Source organism: Mesoplodon mirus, assembly GCF_964341445.2.
Source record: "Mesoplodon mirus genome assembly, chromosome: 1".
NCBI classification, from domain to species: Eukaryota; Metazoa; Chordata; class Mammalia; order Artiodactyla; family Ziphiidae; genus Mesoplodon; species Mesoplodon mirus.
Genome location: NC_138976.1, coordinates 42,980,780 through 42,996,097, shown reverse-complemented (window position 1 = coordinate 42,996,097; position 15,318 = coordinate 42,980,780). Strand labels below are relative to the sequence as shown.

The 15,318-nt window shown below is 37.8% G+C and overlaps 1 protein-coding gene and 1 pseudogene across 4 annotated transcripts in view; one reads left to right on the top strand and one right to left on the bottom strand.

The window, feature by feature from the left end:
- AGTPBP1 (ATP/GTP binding carboxypeptidase 1) overlaps positions 1–15,318 on the bottom strand; it is a 188,978-nt gene that overhangs the window by 145,113 nt on the left and 28,547 nt on the right. For all 3 annotated transcript variants that reach the window (XM_082613851.1, XM_082613852.1, XM_082613853.1), the window contains exon 2: positions 5,658–5,722. In XM_082613851.1, coding sequence (XP_082469977.1) covers positions 5,658–5,689 — 32 coding nt within the window. In that variant the 5' untranslated portion in view covers positions 5,690–5,722. The remainder of the gene's footprint in view (positions 1–5,657; positions 5,723–15,318) is intronic.
- Positions 7,392–7,878, top strand: LOC309800242 (NEDD8-conjugating enzyme UBE2F-like; annotated as a pseudogene). The gene has a single exon. The product of its transcript is annotated as an NEDD8-conjugating enzyme UBE2F-like (transcript).

Below are 15,318 nucleotides of genomic sequence, written 5' to 3'. Positions count from 1 at the left end.
CTTCAGCCATTTCATTCCTAGGTATTTAGCTAACAGAAAATAAAGTGTAAGTCCAAAAAATGTTCATAACAGCTTTACTTGTAACAACCAAAAACTGGAAACAACCCAAATGTCCAAAAGTTGAATGGATAAACAAATTGTGGTACATCAACACAATGGAATACTACTTACTAATCAAAAAAAAAGGTATGACTACAAGAGATGATTATCAAAAATAATTGCGCTGAATCAAAGAAGGCATACCCACACCCCTACCTTCTACCTCCACCCCCACCCCCAAAAAAGACATACTGTATGGTCCCATTTATATTAAGTTCTAAAAAAGCCAACACGTCTGTAGTGACAGAAAGCAGATCAATGGTTGTCTGGAGTGAGGGATGGGGTGGGAGAGAAAGATTACAAAAGGGCACCAATAGACATTTGAGCATGATAAATATTTTAAGTATTTTGATAGACAGGATAATTCCAGTTATACATAGGCCACACTTACCAAACTGTACTCTCTATGTACAGCTTGTTGTAAGATGATTATATCTCAATAAAGCTGTTTAAAAATTCATAGGTACTTCACAAGCACTGAAATTGAAACTGTGATAAAAAATCTTCCAACAAACAAAAGCCCAGGACCAGATGGCTTCACAGGCGAATTCTATCAAGCATTTAGAGAAGAGCTAACACCTATCCTTCTGAAACTCTTCCAAAATATAGCAGAGGGAGGAACACTCCCAAACTCATTCTACGAGGCCACCATCACCTTGATACCAAAACCAGGCAAGGATGTCACAAAGAAAGAAAACTACAGACCAATATCACTGATGAACATAGATGCAAAAATCCTCAACAAAATACTAGCAAACAGAATCCAACAGCACATTAAAAGGATCATACACCATGATCAAGTGGGGTTTATTCCAGGAATGCAAGGATACTTCAATATACGCAAATCAATCAACGTGATACACCATATTAACAAATTGAAGGAGAAAAACCATATGATCATCTCAATAGATGCAGAGAAAGCTTTCGACAAAATTCAACACCCATTTATGATAAAAACCCTGCAGAAAGTAGGCATAGAGGGAACTTTCCTCAACATAATAAAGGCCATATATGACAAACCCACAGCCAGCATCGTCCTCAATGGTGAAAAACTGAAACCATTTCCACTAAGATCAGGAACTAGACAAGGTTGCCCACTTTCACCACTCTTATTCAACCTAGTTTTGGAAGTTTTAGCCACAGCAATCAGAGAAGAAAAGGAAATAAAAGGAATCCAAATTGGAAAAGAAGAAGTAAAGCTGTCACTGTTTGCAGATGACATGATACTATACATAGAGAATCCTAAAGATGCTACCAGAAAACTACTAGAGTTAATCAATGAATTTGGTCAAGTTGCAGGATACAAAATTAATGCACAGAAATCTCTGGCATTCCTATATACTAATGATGAAAAATCTGAAAGTGAAATCAAGGAAACGCTCCCATTTACCATTGCAACAAAAAGAATAAAATATCTAGGAATAAACCTACCTAAGGAGACAAAAGACCTGTATGCAGAAAATTATAAGACACTGATGAAAGAAATTAAAGATGATACAAATAGATGGAGAGATGTACCATGTTCTTGGATTGGAAGAATCAACATTGTGAAAATGACTCTACTACCCAAAGCAATCTACAGGTTCAATGCAATCCCTATCAAACTACCACTGGCATTTTTCACAGAACTAGAACAAAAAATTTCACAATTTGTATGGAAACACAAAAGACCCCGAATAGCCAAAGCAATCTTGAGAACGAAAAATGGAGCTGGAGGAATCAGGCTCCCTGACTTCAGACTATACTACAAAGCTACAGTAATCAAGACAGTATGGTACTGGCACAAAAACAGAAAGATAGATCAATGGAACAGGATAGAAAGCCCAGAGTTAAACCCACGGACATATGGTCACCTTATCTTTGATAAAGGAGGCAGGAATGTACAGTGGAGAAAGGACAGTCTCTTCAATAAGTGGTGCTGGGAAAACTGGATAGGGACATGTAAAAGTATGAGATTAGATCACTCCCTAACACCATACACAAAAATAAGCTCAAAATGGATTAAAGACCTAAATGTAAGGCCAGACACTATCAAACTCTTAGAGGAACACATAGGCAGAACACTCTATGACATAAATCACAGCAAGATCCTTTTAGACCCACCTCCTAGAGAAATGGAAATAAAGACAAAAATAAACACATGGGACCTAATGAAACTTCAAAGCTTTTGCACAGCAAAGGAAACCATAAACAAGACCAAAAGACAACCCTCAGAATGGGAGAAAATATTTGCAAATGAAGCAACTGACAAAGGATTAATCTCCAAAATTTATAAGCAGCTCATGCAGCTCAATAACAAAAAAACAAACAACCCAATCCAAAAATGGGCAGAAGACCTAAATAGACATTTCTCCACAGAAGATATACAGACTGCCAACAAACACATGAAAGGATGCTCAACATCTTTACTCATTAGAGAAATGCAAATCAAAACTACAATGAGATATCACCTCACACCAGTCAGAATGGCCATCATGAAAAAATCTAGAAACAATAAATGCTGGAGAGGGTGTGGAAAAAAGGGAACACTCTTGCACTGCTGGTGGGAATGTGAATTGGTACAGCCGCTATGGAGAACGGTATGGAGGTTCCTTAAAAAACTACAAATAGAACTACCATATGACCCAGCAATCCCACTACTGGGCATATACCCTGAGAAAACCATAATTCAAAAAGAGACATGTACCAAAATGTTCATAGCAGCCCTATTTACAATAGCCCGGAGATGGAAACAACCTAAGTGTCCATCATCGGATGAATGGATAAAGAAGATGTGGCACATATATACAATGGAATATTACTCAGCCATAAAAAGAAATGAAATTGAGCTATTTGTAATGAGGTGGATAGACCTAGAGTCTGTCATACAGAGTGAAGTAAGTCAGAAAGAGAAAGACAAATACTGTATGCTAACACATATATATGGAATTTAAGAAAAAAAAATGTCATGAAGAACATAGGGGTAAGACAGGAATAAAGACACAGACCTACTAGAGAATGGACTTGAGGATATGGGGAGGGGGAAGGGTAAGCTGTGACAAAGTGAAAGAGCGGCATGGACATATATACACTACCAAACGTGAGGTAGATAGCTAGTGGGAAGCAGCCGCATAGCACAGGGAGGTCAGCTCGGTACTTTGTGACCGCCTGGAGGGGTGGGATAGGGAGGGTGGGAGGGAGACGCAAAAGGGAGGGGTTATGGAAACATATGTATATGTATAACTGATTAAATTTGTTATAAAAAAATAAAAAAAAAAAATTCATAGGTACTGTTGGTGTAGTGGATAAGGCAGAAACTAAAGAAGAGTGGTTAGAGTGTGAAATGAGATGTAGATTTCATTTATAGGCTATTTCAAATTTTTTGTCTTTTGAGGAAATCAGATAAATTGAGTAGTAACAGAAGAGCAGAGTCTAAATATTGGAAAGTCTAGATCATGTTTAAATGATAAGGAATGGAGGAGTTAAGATTCAATATAGAACAATACTAATGATTAAAAGACCCTGAAAAGGAAAGAGAGAGGTGAAATCTAGAACACAGGTGACAGTATTAGTCTTTAACAAAAAAACAGACACATCCTCTGTTGCAGTAAATAACAGGAGGGTAAACAGAGGATAGAATCAAGTAAAGGGGAGTATGCAAATTTTGTGTAAGAAATATAAGGATAATAAACTGTATTATCTCTATGATATCACAGAGAAGGTCAACTGCTGAGGGTATGTATATGATACATCTGAGGATTTCAAAGATTTGAAAGGTATGAAGAAAGTGTAAAACAGTCATTAAAAAAAATTGAGAAAATGAGCTTTATAGAGAACCACGGTAGTAAGATTACTGATCAATAATGATCCATAATTTTTAGCAGTATCTTCCAAGTTAGTTCATCCTCCAACATCATTCAGCTGCTCAGTAAAGGTCTACCCAGGGAAAGGACTTCGTCAGGTATGTGTGATGAAATAATACAAAGTGAGGTAAAAACATTTCAGGTATTCCAAGAGTGTAATGATGAACAATGGATTCTACACTGGGTAAGAGAGGAAGAGATGATAAAAGTCAATAGCTCAGAGCTCTGGATAAGGCAGAACTCTTTGCAGTACAGCCACTTGAACAAGTGAGCTAGAAAGGTAAAAGATTTTTGTTGGAAAATGAAAAGTCTGAATTAGTACTTTGAAAGGAGAGTTTTGCTGGTGATAACACTTAGGGCATGAACATGATGATGGAGAGTAGGGAGTAGAGAAAAATTCTGCTTCTTGTATCTTACAAAATTTTCATTGCTTGATTTGTCTCACCACCCACTCATATGGTCTTTAAATCTGCCAATCTAATCCATCCAATTACAGTCCTTGCCTAAACTCAGCAAGTATCAATATTCCACCCACTCCTCCAGATTTGCTAAAAAGCAAGAAAGTCTCAAGCCAGCCCTGCCTCTTCAAGTCCATATCACACGATAAACACCTATTTATGAGGATCCTGTTTTCTAACTCTAAAGACCTCACAATTTAACACTTCACTGTATACTGGTTAAACCACTATACTGCATTTGTTCAGGTGTTTTCATCAGGTTACAAGCTTCGTGTAAAAAGAGAATAGGGCTCAATTCTTCAGAACATACTCAACACCCATTTTCTGCAAAGCACTGTGTTAAGTGTTATATTTATGTTTCTTTTCTACTCTCAAAGATTCAGTGCTGGGTTAGGTACATAAAAGTGTTTAATAGATATCTCACGGTTGAGAAATAAATCTAAAAGGGGCAAAAAAATAAATAAACTAAAAAGAGCATCTATAGAAGCCTTTAAAGACAGAAAGAATATAATAAGTTTTCTGTTGAAATGGATGTGCTTTGATCAAGTCTTATGTAAGGAAAAAAATTCAGTGGCCAGACAATATATAAATAAGTGAGCACAGCTGTGTTCCAGTAAAACCTTATTTACTGAAATCTGAATTTCATATAATCTTCATATGTCAGAAAATATTATTCTTCTTTTTAGTTTTATTCCTAACCATTTAGAAACGTAAAAACCACTCTTAGCTCATAGGCCACACAAAAATAAGAAGTAGGCCAGATTTGACCCATGTGTCCTACCTAGTTTGCTGACTCCTGCTTTAACTGAAAAGTTAAACACTAATAAATATTAATAAAATAACATAAATATAACACACTATATTTAAACAAATATTTCTTAAAGTAAAAAGTTTCAAACGATCACTTCATGCATTATTTCTGTAATTTATACATACTGGTATTTAAAATTGCAGTACCAGGGCTTCCCTGGTGGCACAGTGGTTAAGAACCCACCTGCCAATGCAGGGGACATGGGCTCAAGCCCTGGTCTGTAATATCCCACCTGCTGCGGAACAATTAAGCCCGTGCACCACAACTACTGAAGCCTGCACGCCTAGAGCCCATGCTCTGCAACAAGAGAAGCCACCGCACTGAGAGGCCTGCGCACCACAATAAAGAGTAGCCCCCACTCGCTGCAACCAGAGAAAGACCACACACAGCAACAAAGACCCAACTCAGCCATAAATAAATAAATAAATAAAAATAAAATTGCAGTACCTTTTCTCTGGTATCACTTTTAACTTGCTCATCTTGAATTACTTCATTTCACCATTGCAGATAATCTGAAAAGAAAAAAAAAGTTAATGATACTAAACACACAATTCTGTTTTCTATATATTAGATGTCATAAAAGCCATACAATTGAAAGTTTTTATCATGGGCAACATAAGACTGGAAACCACAGGAGAATGTTTGAGTTTTATGTGCTTCTGGCAGGTCACTTCAATGCGCAATGTGTGACTATTAAATTACCTAAAATCAGCCAGTAAAATGTTATCAAAAATCCTAGTGCTACAAAAATGCAAAAATTTAACATAACACAATTTATGATACAGTACCAAGATTTCTTTTTAGATAATTCAAATTATCCTTCCTGTTCTAATACTCCACCTTAAAATACTCAAACCAATCATAGCATCATGTGATTAGTGCATTGTCCACCATTCACACAGCAGTGCAATACTGGTAAATATGTATGATTATTTCTATATGAAAACACCTTAATCAAAAACAAATTGTTTAGACAGAGCAAAAACCTTCTAAAACATCATCTCATTTAATATACTTATGCATATTTTCCCTCAATCAGTACAGGTTTCATCTTTAGAAAGTGCATATTACACATTTAAAACCTTAAATCTTTTTTTTCTTTAATAGAAGGAACCTAATATAGGAATTGGTAACATGGGTGTTGAAAGGCTAGCAAGCAAAAGAGGAAACCTAGGGAGGCTCAAGATAAAGAGTTGCAGGAAGCAGTCACCACCCTGGGCTGCAAGGACAAGAGGGAGAGGGGGTTTAAAACCCTAAATCTCAATTCACACCATTTTTATAATTTTTCAGATTTATTTTACAGCTATTCACCACCCCCCAAAAAAACCCCCTGGATATCTTTGAATTTTACATATCAATGCTTATTAATGAAGCAGAATTTTGCGGCATCACAAGAAGTTTAAAAATTACTGCCAATTCAACAAGTTACATTCTTATGCAGTATTTAGTAATGCTACAGTTAAAGGAAAACAAACATGCCAAAAAAGAGATCTCAAATTGTTTAATAGAATAGATTTAGAAGATATAGGGTTTCCCTGGTGGCGCAGTGGTTGAGAGTCCGCCTGCCGATTCAGGGGACACGGGTTCGTGCCCCGGTCTGGGAGGATCCCATGTGCCGCAGAGCAGCTGGGCCCGTGAGCCGTGGCCGCTGAGCCTGCGCGTCCGGAGCCTGTGCTCTGCAACGGGAGGGGCCACAGCAGTGAGAGGCCCGCGTACCGCAAAAAAAAAAAAAAAAAAAAGAAGAAGATATAGATATTCTGGATGTAGTTCTCCAACAACAAAGAACTTTTACATTAACAAAATAAACATGACTTTTTTTCATTTTTCTAATTAACTCAATTATGAAAGAGGAAACATGTATTTAGGGTTATGTACAAAAATTACATAGGCTGTTTTTAAGGTAGATAAGAAAATGTTTAAATGCTGTTTTTTCTTTTAATTGACTTTTTTAATGACTACAAAGTCAAAGTAACTTTTTCCAATTTCCAAATTAATTAAGGGGGGGGGGAATCTTGTGTGTCTTCAAAAGTGCTGTTGCTGCCATAAACAGAGGTTAATTAAGCTACTTCTACTTGTTGAGCAGTATGACTTTCTCTAAAACTACATTAACAGCAAGCCCACCTCAGGAGGTGAGGGGCCGCATCTCGCCTGTCTCGGGTGCCCAGGGTAAAGAGAGCAGTAATGCTGACGCTGGCAAGCATACTGAAGCGAGATAATGGGTCTCAAAGGGTCCCGGACATCAGCCATAGCCTCCATCTCTGCTCGGAGGGCTTCTATGAGAGACATGCTGCTTATTAAAGAGGTTGCAGGGCATGAAGCTAACTTATAATACATTGCACATGTAAAGTGCATTTTTCTGATCCAAACAAGCTTCACTGCTTTCAGCAAACTGTAACTCCAACCTCCCAAGGTGAAATGCTTGACTAGGGTCACTGGTAAAATATGTCTAAGTTTACTGAGAGAACATTCGGTTGATGGCACCGGCTGGGCTCCCATGAGGACACGGAAGTATGTTGTTTCAGGATTAAACTCTGTTTACTGATCCTCTCAATTCTGATGCTCCACTGAATCATGAAGCTGCAGAACATCATCTGTGGGACAAGGAGGACTTGGGGAATAAAGTTGAAGACTACACGAAGCGTTACTCCAGATGATAGGAGGAGAAGGCTGCAGGGCTCATAGGCTGTGTGTTACAAGTCTGTCTCCAACTTAAAAGGAAGCCCTCCTCCCCAGTCATGAAGCTCCCTCTCAGTCCCAGTGGTTGTCCAAGTCCTGTGACCATGTTGTCCTGAGGAAGAACCTCTTCACAACTGCCCATTGTAGATGGAGAGTTCTACATAAATACAGCAAGAAAATGTGTTTGAAGTTCTAAAGGGTTGCCTCCTTACCTTAACATATTTACTTTTCTGAAACTGTACTAAATAGGCCTCTGCTGAGATTCCTGAGAAGTTGTAATGAACTCAGAATTGAGCCTAGAGCTTGCTTCTTCCCTTTTTCCCAGACAAAATCAGTTCCCTGCACAAGTGATGCTAACGATGTGCTTAGCGTAGCTTGCAGACTGGTGATAAGAAATCTGTTACAAACTGTGATTGGATGTAAATTCTTAGCCCTTTCCTAGATGTCATGAAGCTTCCCAGAATGTATAGAGTCATTCACTGTAGATCTCTACTGAAATGAGCATTGTATTTAATGTAAGTATATTTGGAACAGATTCGTAATTTGTACAATTTAATGCTTTAATTATTTTTTTCTATTGTCATTTAGTTTGTATTTTCATTGTATAGAGCCAACAGAAGGATGTTAGGTCAAGCAACTACTGAAGAGAAATACAAAGAAAATACAAAAGAAGAAAAAAAAGTGCATTTTACTAAGCCAATATGTCCCTTACAGTCAGTTTTTCTTGCTGAAGCCTGATGCTACAGTACTTCAGAGAAAAAGAAAAGCCTTCTTTTTGCTGTGACAGTTTGTGTTCATTACAGTATGGTGTAACAGAAAGAGCAGGAACCTAGAAGCAGACATGTTGCATCTCACCAAGTTTTGTGGCTTTGCCAACCAAGTGTGACAAAGCAAGAAAGGGACAAAGAAGTTGAGACCTTATGCAAGGGAGGCTGGAAAGTCTGAGATCAAGGTGCTGGCAGTTATAGTGTCTGGTGAGAACTGGCTAGATGGTTCATAGACCCCCATCTTCTCACTGTGTTGTGGCATGGGGGAAGGGGCCAGGGGGTTCTCTTAGGTGTCTTATAGGAACACTCATCCCATTCCTGAGAGCTCCACCCTCATGACCTAATCACCTACAAAAGGCCCACCTCCAAACACTACTGCACTGGGAATTAGTTTTCAAAAAATAAATTTTTAGGGACACAACATTCAGTCTGTGGCACTATCTGAATCACTTTTATGATCTGACCTATCTCATATTTATTTTAAAATATTTCAGGAGGTTAGGAAAAATGGACACTTAAACAGAGCTTAACAGTGGTTACCTCTGGGCATGGGGGTGAGTGGAAGAGGGGGCTGGAAAGCAAGGTGATAGTGGAAAAAAGATCTTTGATTTCTTATGTTTTGCCATACTGTTTTACCTTCTTATTTTGAAATTATTATAAATTCACAGGAAGTTGCAAAGATAGTAGAGAGAGGTCCCGTGTTTCCTCTCTGTTTCACCCAACAGTTATATGACATTTTATGCTAACTCTAGCACAGTATCAAAGCCAGGAATTTGATATTCATACAACATGTTTCTCTAGTTCTATGTCATTTTATTACATGTGTAATTTATGTAACTACCATGTTCTGCTATATTTTTAAAATATTAGAAAGCATGGATTTACTTGAATAATTAACTTTAAAAAGATGAAAATCACTGTAATCTCAAAATTCATTCATTTAACAAACATTAATGGCTTCATAGCTTCAACGGTGTATGGCCAAAGAAAGTACTTCCAAGAAGGAGCATTTGATACAGCTGATCACTCTCTCTTCTTGCAAATACTTTATTTATATGGCCATATTTTGTTTTCTGCCTACCTCACTGCCACCCCTTCTTAAGTTTCCTTTACTAGAATGCCCCAGGGCTCAGTTCTTGTCCTTTTCAACTCCAGTCTCTTCCTTGGTGATCTCATCCAGTCTCATGACTACTCAACATCTCCACTTGGCTCTCTAATAATATCACAAACTCAACATATATAAAACTAATCCGACTTTCCCTTCCCTTCCCAATGTGCTCTAACCTCAGCTTTCCCCAAGTGTAGTTAGAGACAATTCTCTCTCTCTCCAATTGCTCAGTCTAGAACCTTAGTGTCCTTCTTGACTCCTGTTTTATTTTACACCCAACATCCAACCCATGAGGAAGTCCTGATAATTCTGCTTTCAAAATATATCCAGACTCCGATCACTTCTCCACATCTACTACCATGATTGGGCCACTGCCCTTATCAGTCTCCTTTCACTCTATTCTCAACACAGCATCCTGACTGATCCTTTTAAAAATTTGAAGAGAAAAAAAAAAAAAAAAACAGTAGATAAATCTTAACAGCACTCTGCTCAAAGCCCAGCAATGCTGCCCATTTCAATGACATTAGGGACCCTAAGGGAATACCCCAGCCCTTCCCTCACTAACCTCATCTCCTACCTACAACTCTTCTCCCTCACACTGCTCTAGACACACTGGCTGGGCTTCCCTGCTTTCCACCAACATGCCAAGCTCACTCTCGCCTTACTACCTTTGCCCAACCTGTTTCCTTTGCCCAGAATGTTCTACCAGGTATCCCAATGACCAACAAACTCCCAAACTTCCCTGGCCCAAGTATCACCTTTTCAATAAAGCCTATCCCAACCATCCTATTTAATACTGTAAATCACTTCCATACCCTGGCATACCCACTGCCCCTTGCCTCAGTTTACTTTGTCTTTTCCCAGAGCACTTACCGCCTTCTATGACAGGATGGTTCAAAAGTATCAGAACACTTTGAAAATTGTACTACTCAATAATAACTGATTATAATTGAACAGGTGTCAAAACAAATTTTTAAGGGAACAGTTTATTTCCATGTACTTATAAATGCTCAATATATGGCCTTATCACACCACATACATTAATCCTGTACTCTAATTCACCCCAAACTCTTAGCAGCTTATCACCACTGGTGACTACAAAAGAACCACAATGGGTTCTTTCATTTCCTCAAGGTTTTGAGGAAAGCAGCAGCAACCCAAGGTTCTTGATATAACCACATAAGTCACATAGTTTAATATCTAATATCTTGTTGGTCACTTACTTGACTCTTTTTAATCACCTTGTGAACTAGACAATTTAACTCTGTGTACTATTTATTATCTATTTCTCTCCACTGGAATTAAAGTTCCGTAAGGGCAGAAATCTTGGTTTCGCTCACTGTCTCCCAAGTACCTAGAACAGTGCCAGCACATTGCAGGTGGTAAATAAACTTCTGAATGAACAAAATTTTGAGAAAATTTTACTACACAAATAAGAAATCTTCATTTTTAAAAATCCAACAATATGGTAGATATATTGGCATGCAATATCTATCCCAATTTCTCTCCAGTGTGCCTTCCTGTACTACAGGAATGTGAAAGCTTTCCCAAATTAAAAAAAAAGTATTTCCTAGACTCTCCTGCAGCTAGGGTTCCAGATGTTTTCCTCAATTTCATCATTTATGAAATTTATTAGACTGAAAGTCAGAAAAAGGCCACTTGATCCCACAGGTAAGTACCAACTTAAACGTGCTTAGTTCTTCTACAGCAGTGTATGGAGAGGTCCCAAAGTCTAGTCCAGGGTTTCTCAAAGTGGGGTCCACAAGCTGAATTCTTTGAGAGCTCATGATGGGGGGCAGGGGGTTCTTATTTCCTTTTCTTTTACTTTTGCGCACCAAGCAATGACAGCATAATTAATGATTTTGTTACAAATCAGCTGTGTGTGATAGTGCACAGTAGGACCATGTTCTTTTGGTTAGAGTTGGCCTTGATAATTGAAGACTGCAGGACACAGGGAGAAGATAATAGGCTAATGACTATCAGCCTCTCCTTTTCAAATTGCCTCCCCTAATCTCCCCTTGTGCACTGCTAACTGCCTTATAGGAGCAAACAAACTCTACAAGTGTAATGAAAAACTGGAGGGAAATTTTAATTCTAATGAAAAAAACTTTATACCCAGTTGCCCCCATTCCTAACGCTTTGCTATTGGCCTGAACATTCAAAAATGTGGACTAAGTAAATTACCAGGGACTTCTACTGTGAAATGTTTGGACTTTTTGTGATTTTCTCACTTAATTGTTTGGTATGCCCTTATGTCTCACACATTAACATTTGTAATTTACAAATATGCCTGATAATCCAATGTGGCAATTTTTGAGGCTGAAGTGTGAAAGGAAGGTCAGTGGACAATTCTGGTAAGATTAGTAATGAAGAGTTGTATCTTGTGAGTCATTTCACTAAATTAATGCAACAAGAGAGACACACAAAAAACATATCCTTCTAATGAAAACTACTTATCAATGGATTTATACAATGGAATATCCTATTCCATTTTGTGTTGTCTGTGGAAAACAACGTTTCAAGTGCAGCAATGGCTCCAGCAATATTCAAAAGACATAGCTGCAAATTATAGTCATTTGACACATTAAAGATATTAATGGGATCTCAAAATAAGCATAATAAAGCTTTTGCTTTAAAAATAACATATAATGAAAAGGCTGAGGTAGCAAGTTATATAGTAGCAGATCTTATTGACCAGAAAAACGAAAGCCACCCCAATTGCTGAGAACCTAATACGGCCAGAATGTAAAATTATGCTGAGTGAAATGTTTATATGAGATGCAGTAAGAGAAATTTTTAAAGTTCTATAGTACAATAACAGTAAGGTAAGTCAATGTATTGACATGTCATGTGATGTTGAAGACCTACGTGATAACAGGAAAACAAGTTTCTCTAACCAGATTGATGAGCCAACAGAGTTCATCATCTGTAATATTTATAAGATTACATTATGTATTTATAGATTTTATAAGATTTGAAAATGGTAAAATCAAGAAAACTTTTTTTTGCTACACAGTGCTGCCCAAAGCCAGCAAAGGACAGGATATTTAATGTTTTGTCCTCTGTCTAGAAACAAAAGGTCCATCTTGGAGGAACTATGTTGGCATCTGTGCTGAAAATGTCCCACCAATAGCTGGCTCCATGTGAAGATGTGCCACTATTGTTTAAACTCTCCCCACACCCCGAAAAAAAAAAAAAAAAAAAAAAAGCCTGACTTCTCAACACAGTGTTTTCTTCACAGAGAAATGCTAGTGTCAAAAGCTCTGGGAGATGCAATGAAAAAGTTCTATTTGAAGCTACAAAAAATGATTGACTTTATTAAACAAAAACCTGTTTACTCAAAAATGTTTAAAGAGCTATGTGAAAACCTGGACAAAGAGCACATAAATCTCCTGCTCCATGCAGAAGTCCAGGGGCTTAGCAGATGAAGAGTTCTCAACAGGACATCCGAGCTGAATGGTGAGCTGCAGGGGTACGTTCGCAAACACAGTAGGCCAGATTCTGCTAAGTGCTTAGAGGATGAAGAATGGCTACTGAAACTAGCCAACTTAGCAAACATTTGTTATCACATGAAACAAATGAACCACTCTCTGCAAGACCTTAAAGAAAGCATTTTGACTTCAAGTGACAAGATTCTTGGGGAAAAGATCAAGTGACAAAAGGATATCAAAAGATGCTCTTATTGCTGCTTGGACTTAAGAGTGAAAAAGGATATATCTGCAAATCTCAAGTCTTGCTAACCTAGGGGAGCAAAATTTTAAAATAAAATAGAACAGTATTTTCCCTTTCTTTTCAAACAAGTGTAAGGCTAAAATGAGAGACCCTTTCTCTGAATCATCTGTGCAGGCTGAGAACTTCACTTTGAGGAAGAAGAATTTTGTGCACTGCGGTCTGACTATGAAATCAAGATGGTATTTACTGATCTGCCCCTAAAAGGTGCTGGATTTCTATCAAAGAGTAGTGTCCTGAAAATCATAAGAGGGTAATGAACATTTTGCTGCCAGCTTTCAATTTCGTTATATGTGTATGGAATTTTTTGTTTAACAAGCATCAAGAGCAAGGAGGAAATCATCTTATGTCAGTTGAAAATGAAATCTGTGAATGGTTATTTAAAGTTCAACCAAAGAACACAAAAACAAGTTTCATATGAAAGACATAAACTTCACTCTTTATTTTTAGTTTTAAAAACTAATAAGTTTATTGTATAAAACCTTTTCATAAAATATCAAGTGATCAACACACATATATATACTCATTTGTAATTCCTGGACCTATATTTGAGCCTCATCATGTCAGTCAGGAAAAAATGAGTTTATTTTTTTCGAATTCTGGTATAAATTCTAGTGGGCTATATTTTTATTAATATTACTTTGGCTTATAGCTTTTAGATAGCAAATATCTGCACTGTCAATAATTTTCATGTTTGTAGTAAATGCTAGTTAAAATCAGTTTACAGTGGTACTGGCAAGAAGATAGACAAAGAGACCAATGGAATAGAACTGCAAGTCTAGAAATAAACACGTACATTTATGGCCTATTGATTATTGACAAGGGTGTCAAGTCCATTCCATAATGAAAGAACAGTCTCTTCTATTGCTGGGACAACTGGATTTCCACATGCAAAAGAATGAATTTGAACACCCACTCACACCATAGATAAAAATTAACTCAAAATGAATCAATGACCTAAATATAAGCACTAAAACTCTTAAAAGAAAACACGGGAGTAAATCTGTATGACCTTGAATTTGGCAATGGATTCTAAGTTATGGCAACAAAAGCATTAGGAACAAAAAATAAATAAATAAATTGAACTTCAAAATTAAAACCTTCTGTGCATCTAAGGACATTGTCAAGAAAGTGAAAAGACAACATACAGAATGGGAGAAAATATTTGCAAATCATACATCTCATAAGGGTTTAATATCCAGGGACTTCCCTGGTGGCGCAGTGGTTGAGAGTCTACCTGCCAATGCAGGGGAGACGGGTTCGATCCCTGGTCCAGGAAGATCCCACATGCCACAGAGCAGCTAAGCCCGTGCACCACAACTACTGAGCCTGCGCTCTAGAGCCCACGTGCCACAACTACTGAAGCTGGCACACCACAACTACTGAGCCCGCACGCCACAACTAGTGAAGCCTGCACACCTACAGCCCATGCTCCGCAACAAGAGAAGCCACTGCAATGAGAAGCCCACGCACCGCAACGAAGAGTAGCCCCCGCTTGCCACAACTAGAGAAAGCCTGGGTGCAGCAATGAAGACCCAGTGCAGCCAAAAGTAAGTAAATAAATAAATAAATTTTAAAAATAAAAGAATGTGGATAAATTGAAACCCTCACACATTGCTGGTGGGAATGGAAAATGGCACAACCACTATGGAAAATAGTTCGGTGGTTCCTCAAAAAGAATTACCATATGACCCTTCAATTCTACTCGTAGGTATATACCCACAAGAATTGAAAACAGAGACTCAGATAATTGTACATCAATGTACATAGCATTCTTCACAACACAAAAACAAGCTAAGTGTCTACTGAAAGATGAATGTACAAAATG